This window comes from Scyliorhinus torazame, chromosome 1 (assembly GCF_047496885.1).
Source record: "Scyliorhinus torazame isolate Kashiwa2021f chromosome 1, sScyTor2.1, whole genome shotgun sequence".
NCBI lineage: Eukaryota > Metazoa > Chordata > Chondrichthyes > Carcharhiniformes > Scyliorhinidae > Scyliorhinus > Scyliorhinus torazame.
The window spans coordinates 209,563,288-209,576,730 of NC_092707.1; the positions used below are offsets into that span (position 1 = coordinate 209,563,288).

General features: G+C 48.5%; 1 protein-coding gene across 8 annotated transcripts in view; it reads left to right on the forward strand.

Moving 5' to 3' along the window:
* The window catches only part of LOC140418616 (adhesion G protein-coupled receptor B2-like), a 1,340,408-nt gene that overhangs the window by 1,197,266 nt on the left and 129,699 nt on the right, over nucleotides 1-13,443 (forward strand). For 7 of the 8 annotated variants that reach the window (XM_072502156.1, XM_072502149.1, XM_072502159.1 and 4 more), the window contains one exon: nucleotides 5,689-5,787. The exons of the other annotated variant lie outside the window; for it this stretch is intronic. In XM_072502156.1, the coding sequence (XP_072358257.1) occupies nucleotides 5,689-5,787 (99 nt within the window). The remainder of the gene's footprint in view (nucleotides 1-5,688; nucleotides 5,788-13,443) is intronic. 8 annotated transcript variants of the gene reach the window in all.

Consider the following 13,443-nt stretch of genomic DNA (forward strand, 5'->3'; position numbering starts at 1 on the left):
AGCTAACTTGAAAGCCAGATCAAGGAAAATAAATTTAAAATGGATGTTAGGCAGGTGGATCGCTCAGGTGCAAAGTGTTATTTCATATTGACATTCTTTGCTTTTGACAGCTGGTATTTAATTCAATTATTGATAAAGGTTGCAATATTTAATTGAATGCAAAGTGTTCTTAACATCTGCAAAATTTCCAATTATGTCATGCTATAACAGCAGAAACTAGTATGTACGTTTTAAAACAGAGAGCACTATCAATTCATTGACTGTTCCGTTGTCAGGTGATTAAATGTATAAGTAAACATATAATTGTGGGGAAAGATCTTCTGTGGTTTTAAAAGAATAAATTATGGATGTCGAATTAAAGGTTGTACATTCAGCCGAGCCAGAGGGTGGTGCTCAGGCATTTTATTGGATGTACTATTGATGAGAAATAAATGGTTATTGATCATCCTGTTAAAATAATACCCATTAAACTAGCAACTATTAACATCATAGACAAGTTTTGATCTCTAAATATAGTCTGAAGTGCCAAAATAAATTACCCCCTCCGCCACCAAAAAGACATATTTACAATCACTAATTCTATCCCAACACATATGCTGTGATATAATTAAGTGAGCATTTGTTCTGACTGAGCCAAGGCGCTGAATACTGTTAAATTGTTGACCTGCAGTAGGCATCCTCTTCACATATGTGTACCTCCAGCAGGATTGACTGGATGGCGATCAGAAGCAAGAAACCTGACTGATAATCTCTCTTCATTATCCTACGGATCACTGAAGCCTAGTGTAGGACTGAAACCCATATCCCTGTTAAAATCAACTGAGCTTGTACAGCTCTGGTCAAGCTGGAATCATTCTAGTCTCTATGGGCCAGCTATCACTGGATGAACCATCAAGGGGCCCAATAAGTCCTATCAAAGAAGAAGAATTACTTTTTAAAAAAAATATATTTTATTAAGGCATTTATGGTTTTATAATAACAAAAGACACAAGTACAGATATAAACATAGTTCAACGCGTAACACATCCCTCCATCTCCCACAGTTCTCACCTGAGCTAGACCGACATAGTCTAACCCCCTTGCCCCCTGTATTGAATCTGCTGACGGTTCAATTTTCTCCGAAGAAGTCGATAAACGGCTGCCACCTCCGAACGAACCCTAATGATGAACCTTTCAGGGCGAACTTAATTTTCTCAAGCCTGAGAAACCCAGCCATGTCACTAACTCATACCCATGCTTTTGGGGACTTCGAGTTCCTCCACGCTAGTAAGGTCCGTCTCCGGGCTACCAAAGAGGCAAAGGCCGTTTATCAGCCTCTCTCGCCCCCAGACTCCCGGGTCTTTCAACACTCAAAACAACCGGCACCTCTGGACTCGGTGCCACCCTCACCTTTAACACCCCGGATATGACATCTGCAAATCCCTGCCAGAATCCCCTGAGCTTCGGGCATGCCCAAAATATGTTGACATGATTTGCGGGCCCTCCTGCACATTGCAACACCTGTCCTCTATCCCAAAAAAACCTGCTCATCCGGGCCATTGTCATGTGTGCCCGGTGGACCACCCTTAATCGTAACAGGCTGAGCCTGCCACATGATGAGGACGTATTGACTCTGCTCAAGGCATCCTCCCAGCAGACTCATCCTTTCCCAACTCATCTTCCCATTTACATTTTGTCTCCCCTGGGTTTCCTCCCACTCCATGAGTTCTTTGAAAATTTACGATACCTTCACTTTCCCCTCCCCACCCCCGTCCGTTCTAGAAACTATCTTGTCCTGTATCCCCTGTGGCAGAAGGAGCGGAAAGGTAAAAACCTGCCTTCACACAAAATCCCTTACTTGGAGATATCGGAACCCATTCCCTCCCGGCAATTCAAACTTCACTTCCAGATTCTCCAGACCGGGAAAGCTCCCACCAATAAACAGATCCACCAGCCTCTTAATACCCACTCTCTGCCACCTCCGAAACCCCCTATCCATCATCCCCGGCACAAACCGGTGATTACCACAGATTGGAGCCCACACTGACGCTCCCTCTACTCTCATGCTTCCGCCATTGCCCCCAGACTCTCAGGGCCGCCACTACCACTGGGCTTGTACCGGGCCAGCGAGAATGGCAGAGGTGCCATTACCAATGTCCCCAAACATGTGCACTTACATGATGCCGCCTCCACCCGCTCCCACACCGACCCCTCCCCAACTACCCACTTCCTCATCATGGCTTTATTCGCTGCCCAGTAGTAGTTCCTAAAGTTCGGCAGTGCCAGCCCTGCCAGCCCTCCCTCCCCTCGGCTCCGCTCCAGCAACACTTTCTTTACTCGCGGGGTTTTACCCGCCCACACAAACCCAGACGTAACCCTGTTCACCCGCTTAAAAAGGCCTTTGGAATAAAAATAGGGAGACACTGAAAAACAAACAAAAATCTTGGGAGAACCGTCATCCCTACAGTCTGTACCCTCTCTGCCAGTGACAACGGGAGCATGTCCCACCTCCGGAAGTCCGCCTTTATCTGTTCCACTAATCAGCCCATACGTCCCAGATACCTCCTCCGGTAGTGATGCAAACACTTCACTAGCCCTACCTATCAGCTTTGTTTGAATCAGTAACACCCACATGTCCTATGGCCATTTCATTTGTTTAGCTACCTTCTCAAATGAAATGAAAAAGGCTTCTACTTCCTTCTCATCAAACCTTGGCAATGCTTGGACATATTTAAATAGATCCCCACCAAGCCTTCGACTATGACGCTCTTTCTCACTATCCTCATCACTATCATCCAACTGTACGTTTCCCTTTACGCCTGCCAATTTTAACTGACTGTCAAGTCTCATGGCCATTTTCTGAAGTTCAAACTCTCTCTTTATCTTTTTCCCTGATCTGTATCTCCCTTTCTCTTTCTTTTTGTTCTGCTAGGGCTATTCTTTCTTTTCTCCTTTCTTCTCTCTCCTTTTCTTTTTCCTCTCTCTCTCTTCCTTTTTCCTCTCTATCTCTTTCTTTTTCCGCTCTCTCTCTTTCGTATTCAAGCTGCTTTAATTCTTTCTCATGTTCCATTTGTTTAATTTGCAACTGAATTTTTGCCATTTCCAATGAGTCAAACTGTATCTCAGGCTACTTTAAGTGCTTAGCCACTGCCATAATTACCTCATCTTTTCGCATTTTGCCAGGTGATGTTAACTGCAATGTTTTTGCCAAATCTAACAGTCTGCTTTTAGTCTCTGTCCGTAAGGTACAGCGTGTGACCGTCTCCACCCCCAAAAACGTTTGAGGGTTTTGAAAGAGCCATTGTCCACAACACACTCCCTACTTAAACTAGAATACCACGCCTGATAAGCAACCACAATATGCTCACCCCTCACTGTCTTTAAGTTCACAAAGCCAATCCAATAGATAGACCTTTATCCCCCTCGAGCCCCCAATTTGTTATGGGCCAGGGTTTAGAGAACCCCAAAGTGTATCATGGAGTTCCCCTGCCCACAACGTTTAATAGATTGTGGTCTGGGGAGCACACGGCCCACTCTACAGGTGTGGTACAGCAGAAATGGAAAAGTATTTTTTAAAGCAAAACAATGTTCTATGAACTCAAGTTAACCTTTTTAAAACATATAGTGAACATCTTAGCAATCATTAATTCAAATACAGCCCCAAAGAACACAACACTAAGTAATCCTTTAAGCTTTCCTTTTAACATCCATAAGACTTAAAACACCTTTCAACAGAAGCACATTAGGTTTACATTCACTACTGAGAACATTTATAATTCTGAATTCACCAAATGATCAAGAGATAGTCTTTTGATGGCAGAGAGAACATTGGTACACCTGCTTGGTCTGGCTTCAGCTCCAACACTGAAAATGAAACTAAAACACACCCTGCAGCGTGCTCAAAAACGAAAGTAAAATGCTGACAGACAGCCCAGCTCCACCCACACTCTGACATCACTGATAATACTAATTTCTTTATGTATCCCCGGATGGCCTCCCTACCCACTCACACACCTCCTCCTCCACTAATAGCCCCACATGCAACTTCCATTGCGGGCGCTGGGCTCTTTCTTTACTCACTCGCAAGTCCATCCAGTGTGGGGCGTGGTCTGACACCACTGTTGCTGAATATTCAGTATCTACCACCTCTGCCAGCAGCATTTTGTCCACCACAAAGAAATCTATCCGGGAATACACCATAAGTACATGGGAGTAGAACGGAAATTCCTTACGCCTCAGCCTCCTGAATATCCACGGGTCGATCTCCTCAATGTGCTCCATAAACCCCCAGAGTTCCTTCGCCATAGCTGACCTAAAACTCCCCGACCTAAAACTCGACCCTTGGATCAAGAACCGACCTAGAACCCGACCGATGTTCAGTCAATTCCTGACCACGATTACATGTTTCAAATTAAAGCCTTGCTTTTTATTGCAGTTCTGATCTAAATAAAGATTGCAGAAAGTTTTTCATTCTCATATTCAATACATAGACAATTCTTGTCCACAGTTGACTAAACAGTATTTAGTACAGCTATTTTTGTTTAAAAGTCACCCTTATTTTCCTTTTTACTCTTCTCTTTGTTCTACAAGTTCTATAATCTCTTCTACACTGAGGAATGTACAAACATATTGCTGTTTCCCACATGTCATTAATGCTATTATGGGCAGGTACTTTTGCACTGGAACAATTCTGCAATATTCACCTGATTACCTTTCATAAACTGATGATACTTTCTTCCACGGATGAGTGTTAAAGGCAATAATCCTTACTCCATTCCTGTAGAGGAACATTAAAGTCCATAAATACCCCTTTTCACAGTCTACGAAGTGACTCCTACCCCATTCCTTGTCTAATAGTGGAGTTGGCCTCCAGTGATCACCTGCTAGAAGGGCTGAACAGATATCATGACATAAAGATCAGGGTCATTTGTTCTGTTATCTGCAGGTGAGCTGTGCTGAGATCAAGGTTCCAGATTTATTTACTCTTGCTCCAATCCAGTGTCAGACTTAAGAGAGGAGACGACTTTCAACCATCACTCCTCACACTACCTAAAGCCAAGTATCTCCCACTCCATTAAAGGTCAATTTGACACATCTCCTTCTGGGAGAGGTAAAGAGATACCTGTCCCTGGTAGATTGAACGGGATAGTGTTGCTGCTTAGCATAACCACTGCATGGGTTTCGAATAGAAAATCTGCTTGATTTTCTTTGAAATGTTTCTGTTCTGTTTCTGTTGGTTTATTGATCATTTGTGGCAAGGAAACCAAATTTTCAAAATGAATTCTACCCAATTTGAGCCATTAGCAAAGGTGGGGCCTGCACTACAGGGACATTCCTTGAATCCCTGGGACTGAGGAGATAACGGAGACACTTACGAATCTGCAGTCAAAGGTAGTGCAGTGCAGAGACAGGACTACTGTAAAATTGGTTCAAGGGCCATGCTTCCTGTTTGGAATGCTGAATTTACCAGGATACACTCATAGGAACAGTAAAAGATTCCATCTTACAAAAGGAAGTCTGAATGTGTGAACTAAAATTTCTTCACAGCTTCTATGATGGGTAATTGATTAATTATTGTCCTCCAACTCCTCGCATCTGAAATATTGTAAGCTAATTACATCTGTGCTGCTTTTCTCAACTGTTTGTTTTCTCTGCATTTAAACTTGGAGTCTTTATTTGTCCTCATTTTTGCTTTGCATTTGTTTCAAGTCAGGCGAGTGAAGCCCGTAGCGGTTTGATGCTCAAATGTTCCAAGTGTGGAGTTGTTTCAACTACAGCATTATCTGCCACCATCACCAGTAACGCCATGTTAGTCTCATCCATTTGATCTCTAACTCTTGCATCATGGGTAACTTTGAAAGAGAAAGTATCCCTTTTTCTCAGCCTAAAAAATAAATTTAAATATTATAAATGTGATAATGTATGTATTTTGGAAAAGTAAAGGATAGAAGGAGGCCTTGCAGCCCATTGTGCCTGTGTCAGCTCTTTGAAAAAGCTATTCAGTTGATACCAATCCCATCCCCTGCTCTTTCCCCATATGTCTGTGCATGTATTCCTTATTTAAATCTATCCCCTTTCCTGCTTCTGATTCCTATCCAGTGACCCCTGTATGATTATCTGATGATGACAGAATTAATTTTGTATGTGATGCCACCCACTGTCAAATTGCCTGCTAAAAGACTCACATGTAAAAGGAGCACTTGGAACAGAAAACGACCAGTATCTGCATAATCCATAATATGATTCAGCAGCTTCAGACGAAAGGAGGAAACCCGAATAAACCAATTTTACTTTATGTGGAGGAAGACCTGCCTCAATTAGTCCCACTTTCCCTGCCTGTCTTTCATAATGTTTATTTACCGGAGAGTAATTTTACTAATGTTGAAGGAACAAGCTCAGTCAGAAATGTTATTGTGAATAATGATGCTGCTGGGCAGCCTTGTGGCGCAATGGTTAGCACTGCTGCATCACGGCACCGAGGTCCCAGGTTCGATCCCGGCTCTGGGTCACAGTCTGTGTGGAGTTTGCACGTTCTCCCCGTGTTTGCGTGGGTCTCACCCCCACAACCCAAAAAATGTGCAGGGTGGGTGGATTGGCCATGCTAAATTGCCTCTTAATTGGAAAAATGAATTTGGTACTCTAAATTAAAAAAAATAATAATGATGCTGCTTCAGTGGCAACATGCCACCATATATTAAATTGCTGTCTGCAAAGGTACTGTTCATTAAAGAGGCAAGTCACCTCTTCAGTCTTCTTCGCATTCAATAATTTCTGTGTCCACTTTTGAATATGAAAAGCACCGCATTTGAATATGAAAAGCATTGACTATTCAAAAGTTGTTGACTTATAAATTGGCAACTTCTCCATTATTTGATATCTTTTGATGCACAGTGAATCACTCCTGTTTACACCAGTTGTTGCACAAGTCATTTCCCTGCATCCTGGGTGTTGAAACAATCACTTATTGTTCAGTCTATGACATCGTCTGATTAGAGCTTGAATTGGTCCATTTCTTTTGCTGAGAGAAAGTGAGAGTCTTTGGCCGGGATTCTCCCCTACCCAGCTGGGCGGGGGGTCCTGGCGGGATGGAGTGGCGTGAACCATTCCGGCGTCGGGCCGCCCCGAAGGTGCGGATTTCTCCGCACCTTTAGGAGCAAAGCCCTCACCGTGAGGGGCTAGGCGTATGCCGGAGTGGTTGGCGCGCCGCCGACCGGCGTGGAAGGCGTTTGGTGCCATGCCAGTCCCCCCTCTCCCGGGGCCAGGTCGCCCTGCGCCGCCTAGTCCCGCTGGCAAGAGAGGTAGTTTGAATCTCGCCGATGGGACAGGCATTCCAGCAGCTGGACTTCGGCCCATCGCGGGCCGGAAAATCGCCGGGGGGGGGGCTCGCCAACCGGCGCAATGCGATTCCCGGCCCCGCCGAATATCCGGTGCCGGAGAATTCGACAGGGGCGGGATTCACGGCAGCCCCCGCGATTCTTCGACCCGGCGGGGGGTCGGAGAATCCCGCCCAATATGTCTCGGGCATTGAATTTTTTTTTACTCCTTCCTTCCTGGCACTTTCCTTGTTCCACTTCCATTGCCATTCATTCATTTTGTGTACTGAGTTTGAACAATTCACACGTCTTTCTTTCCAGGATTGAATAACTCACTTTTCCTTGTTCCCAGTATTTATTTTTATTCATTCTTGGGATGTGAGCATTGCTGGCAAGGCCAACATTTAATTTCCTCCCTAATTGTCCTTGAGAAGCAGATGGTGAGTCCCTTCAGCCACTACTTTTAGAGAGAGTTCCCAAGATTTTGATTCAGCAACAATGAACTGTGACACATTTCCAAGTCTGGATAGTGTGCAAGGGGAAATTGTAGGTGATGGTGTTCCCATTCAACTGCTGTCCTTGGCCTTCAAGATGGCAGAGATCATGGGTGGATTCTCCGTTTCTGAGACTAAGTATTGATGCCGATGCAGAATTCATAGACTTTCATGACAGCAAAATTGGAACCACACCTGAACAATTCCGCTACTGCTAAGGGGCTAGCACCAGCGCCATGTGGAACACAATCAATTCTGAAGAGAAATGGTGCCAGATTCGCCTGTTTCACGATTGACACACAGGAGGCTGGTAAGCTGCAGCCACATATACACGCTTCACTCCCCACACACACCATCCCAGCCAACAAGATGGCAGCGAGGAGAGCAGCCTCAAGGTTCACGTATGCCGAGCTGGAGATTCTCCTGGATGCGATGGGGGAGAGAAGGATGACCCTGTACCCTGGCGCCGGGAGAAGGCTGCCAGCCAATCACCATGCCTGGGCGCAGGTGGCAGAGGCGGTCAGCGCCATGGTCAACGGCATCCGGACCGGCAATCAGTGCTGCAAAAAACTGCACAACATTCTCAGGGTGACCAGAGTGAGTAGGCAGCTCTGTGTCCCGAGCACCAACCCCCGTCCCACACACGTGTGACCCAACACTACCCCAACCCAGAAGGCGGGTGAACCTCCACACTGCATCACATGCCAGGTGCCCTGGCCACTGAGGCCACCAGCTACCCACTCCCTGGGCTGCATACATCAGACAGTCTCACGCTGTCATTTTGGCCCCTGTCCCCCCCCAACCAGAAGGCCATGTGCAAGCACCAGGAGAGGAGCAGACATGAGTGGGACTGCTGAATGTGTATCCCGAAGTGTGGCAGAGCAGAGTGGTCGGCGGCCCGGAGGAAAGACAGGTCGCCGAAGTGGAGTTCCTGGCATGCTGTCCTACACTCACGGCTGAATGTGAACTGTGAAGGCAGAACTTCGCTTTCACAAGGGCTGTGTGGTAGTCACCCCTACCAAAACAGTCATGGACATATGCATTTGTGACAGGAAAAGGTCAAGTGGATTGTTCCCGCTTGTTGGTTATATAATCACCTCACAAAGACCCAGTCTGGCAGATATCTTCAGGACTCAGCCAGCACGCTCAGTAGTGGTGCTACCAAACCCAGCTTTATGATAGACATTGAAATATATTCTGTGTCCTTGCTCTCCTCAGTGCTTCTTCCAGTTGGTGTTCAACATGGAGAAACACTGATTCATCAGCTGAGGGAGGGCAGAAGTTGTAATTAATAGGAGAATTCTTTGCCCAAGTTTGACCCTGATGCCAGGAGATTTTATGGGGTCCAGAGTCCGTGTTGAGAACTCCCAGGACCACTCCTTCCTGACTATGAGTCTGTCCTGCCAGTGAAGGAATCTAGAGTTGTGAATCAACCTCCTTTCCCTGTTCTCAGTGTTGGATCAGTAGCTTTTCCTTGTTCCTGTATTGAATCATTCACTTTTTCTTGTCCTGATTTATGAAACATTTACTTTTCCTTCTTTCCAGCAATGAATCAATCGTTTTTCCTTGGCCTGAGTGCCTGAGTATTGTATTGCTCCCTTTCCCTTGTGAGTTATGTCAGCCATATTTTTGTGTCTCATTATTTAATTCATTGCTTCTCTCTCGGTACTATAAAAAAAAATAACAAAATCTCAGTTCTTTTGAACCAGATGTTCAATCTTTGATTTTATTGAAAAAAAATGTTTTTTTAATTTTAAAGTCAGATGCACCTGACTTAAAAAGGTACCTGTATTTAATCTGTTGCTTAGAGAGGCAGGCACATTAGTTGCTTAAGGCTTTTATTAAATATATTACCTCATGAGTCTCAGCATATCTAAAGCACAGACTGGTGGAGACCCACTTCAGAAGGATACTGGATCTTTATTCTGTAGGCCTCTGTGAGATGATGTTGTGGTAATACCAGGTATTGCAGCACCTGAGAGGTGAATGACCATTGGCTAGACCTAGGGGTCTACCATTGGCTAATGTACATAGCCCCGCCCTGAGAGGCGGGGTATAAGAACCGATGCCGTCCCAGCAGCCTTAACTTTCTGTATCATCGCTGCTGGGTACAGTTCTAGCTGATTAAAGCCGATTAGATATGACTCCTCTTTGTCTCGAGAGTATTGATTGTGCATCAATTTAATCAGCTAGAACTTTTGAAGGATGGATCTCCGCATCAAGCCGGCGTGCCTTCAGCTCATCCCCCACGCAGTCAACTCCGCTGCTATTTTTAAGCAATGGCTGGCGTGTTTTGAGAGCTATCTCGAAACGGCTGCCGACACCCCCACGGAAAGGCAAAAGATACACCTCCTACGCTCGCGGGTCAGCCCGACGATCTACCTCCTGATCGAAGGGGCGGCGAACTATGCTACAGCTATGGAGCTGCTAGAAGGACATTACATCCGTCCACTGAACCAGGTCTACGCCCGTCACCTGCTAGCAATGAGATAGCAGAGCCCAGATGAGACACTGGAAGACTTCTACCGGGCACTGATAGTGCTGGGCCAAAACTGCAGCTGCCCAGCAGTGACGGGGAACGAGCACACGGAAATTTTAATTCGGGACACTTTCGTGGCAGGTATGGCTTCCCCCGACATCCGCCGAAGGCTCCTTGAAATGGACACACTGGGCCTTACTGAGGCATGGGCCCTGGCAGGGTCCATGGACGTTGCGTACAAGAACGCACTTGCTTATGCCCCCGCTCGCACGGCGCCCCCCTGGGCTGCGTGGCACCCTGCCGCGGCAGCCCCCCAGACTTACCCGCTAACCCCGCAGGCCTGCGCGGCAAGACGGCCCGCTACCGCCGCCAGCCAACGCTGCTTCTTCTGCGGCCAGGCGAATCACCCGCGTGCGCTGCCAGGCCCGCACCGTCACCTGCAAAGGGTGCGGCAAGAAAGGCCACTATGCCGCGGTCTGCCTGGCCAGCGCTGTGGCCGCGGTCTCCAGCGACTACCACCAGCCTTTCTTCCAGGTTCCGGCTGTCCAAGGCCCACCGCTGCCGTTCTTTCAGGTCCCGCCAGCCCAAGGCCCACCGCAGTCCTTTTTTCAGGTCCCGCCAGCCCAAGGCCCGCCGCAGTCTTTCTTGCAGGTCCCGGCCGTCCAACGCCCACCGCCGCGTGCGACCCGTGGCCGCGGCCATTTTGCCCCCTGGCAACCACGCTGGATGGGTGAGCGCCGCCATTTTGTCCCTTGCTGCCGCCATCTTCGGAATCCCCGTCCCCGGTCTCCATGTGCGACCCATGGCCGGCGCCATCTTGGATGGGGCCTCAAGCCCCCAGCACGGCTGACTACGCGCTGCAGCTGGCCTCCGTTACCCTGGATCACTAGCGAAGGCCACCACAACGATCGCTATCAACGGCCATGTGACGTCGTTCCTGATCGACTCCGGGAGCACGGATAGCTTTGTCCACCCCGACACGGTAAGGCGCTGTTCTCTTGTCACCCATCCCGTCAAACAAAGGATCTCCCTGGCCTCCGGGTCACACGCAGTGCAGATAAAGGGGTTCTGCCTCGCGAACCTCACCGCCCAAGGCAGGGAATTCCGCAATTGCCGCCTGTACATTCTGCCGCACCTCTGCGCAGCCACCCTTCTTGGGCTGGATTTCCAGTGCCACCTACAAAGCCTGACTTTTAAATTTGGAGGCCCTATACCCCCCCCCCCCTTACTGTCTGCGGCCTCGCGACCCTTAAGATTGACCCGCCTTCCCTGTTTGCGAACCTCACCCCGGATTGCAAACCCGTCGCCACCAGGAGCAGACGGTACAGTGCCCAGGACCGGACCTTCAGCAGGTCCGAGATCCAACGGCTGCTGAAGGAAGGGTCATCAAAGCGAGCAACAGCCCCTGGAGGGCTCAAGTAGTGGTGGTAAAGACCAGGGAAAAACATAGAATGGTCATCGACTATAGCCAGACCATCAACCGGTTTACGCAGCTAGACGCGTACCCTCTTCCCCGTATTGCCAACCTGGTAAACAGGATTGCGCAATACAAGGTCTTCTCCATGGCGGATCCCAAGTCCGCCTACGACCAGCTACCCCTCCGTAATAGTGACCGCCAGTACACTGCCTTCGAAGAAGATGGGCGGCTCTACCACTTTTTAAGGGTTCCCTTTGGTGTCACGAACGGGGTCTCGGTCTTCCAGCGTGAGATGGACCGAATGGTTGACCGGTACGGCTTACGCGCAACGTTCCCGTATCTTGATAACGTCACCATCTGTGGCCATGACCAGCAGGACCACGACACCAACCTCCGAAAATTTCTCCAGACCGCGCACCTCCTTAATCTGACCTACAATAAGGAGAAATGCGTGTTTAACACCGACCGTCTAGCCATCCTAGGCTACGTAGTGCGAAATGGAGTATATTTTCCATACTAAAAATAGGCCCCGATCCTGAACGCATGCGCCCCCTCATGGAGTTCCCCCTCCCTCACTGCCCCAAGGCCCTAAAGCGTTGCCTCGGCTTTTTTTAGCTATTATGCACAATGGGTCCCTAATTACGCCGGCAAGGCTCGACCCCTGATCCAGTCCACAACCTTCCCCCTGTCGACGGAGGCCCGCCAGGCCTTCTGCCGCATCAAAGCGGACATTGCAAAAGCCACGATGCGCGCCATCGACGAGTCCCTCCCCTTCCAGGTCGAGAGCGACGCGTCTGACGTAGAGGGACCACCTGCTGCATGCCAACCCCCAGTACGCCTACGTGGCGTTCCCTGACGGCCGCCAAGACACGGTCTCCCTTCGGGACCTGGCGCCCGCCGGAGCCCCACGCGCACCCGCACCATTGCCCCCCCCCCCCGCAGCACCTGACCGAAGGGTCAGTACTGCCGCCGGAGCCCCTACCCAGGCCGAACAGGCACCACGCCCCCTACAGGCGCCCCTCCCCCCTGCCCACTTTTCACCCCAACAGCGCCGCCTAGGGGTGACGAAGCTGCCTGGGAGGAAGACACCACGTTCCTGGGCCACAACCGCCGGGGCCCCCACCAGGATCGGCGCCGAAACTCAGACGCTCCAGGAGGACGACCAGGCCACCCGATCGTCTGATTGCTGCACCATAGACTCTTCTTCCATTACCCTCGACATCACGGTACCTCCATACCTGGTCCTACCATGCATAAGGCGACAGTAATAGCTGACCATCACCCCGCTGGGTTCTTTGTTAACAGGGGGTGAATGTGGTACTACCAGGTATTGCAGTACCTGAGAGGTGAATGACCATTGGCTATACCTAGGGGTCTACCATTGGCTAATGTACATAGCCCTGCCCTGAGAGGCAGGGTATAAGAACCAATGCTGTCCCAGCAGCCTTCACTTTCTGTATCATCGCTGCTGGGTACAGTTCTAGCTGATTAAAGCCGATCAGATATGACTCCTCTTTGTCTCGAGAGTATTGATTGTGCATCAATGTTCCACAGCAGTTTGTGATTAACAATGCAAGATATACTATTGGATGTTTTCAGCTCCAGTGATAAGTGCTCTATGCAGCTTTCTATTGCACTTTTTTGAATGTTGTAAAATGTGCATTATGAGGTGAACTTGTATAAATCACATCCTTCTCTGTTTAAAGTTTTACCAGCAAAGTACAAATAGAGGTTGCACTTTCGGGGATCTCTGTGGTTCCG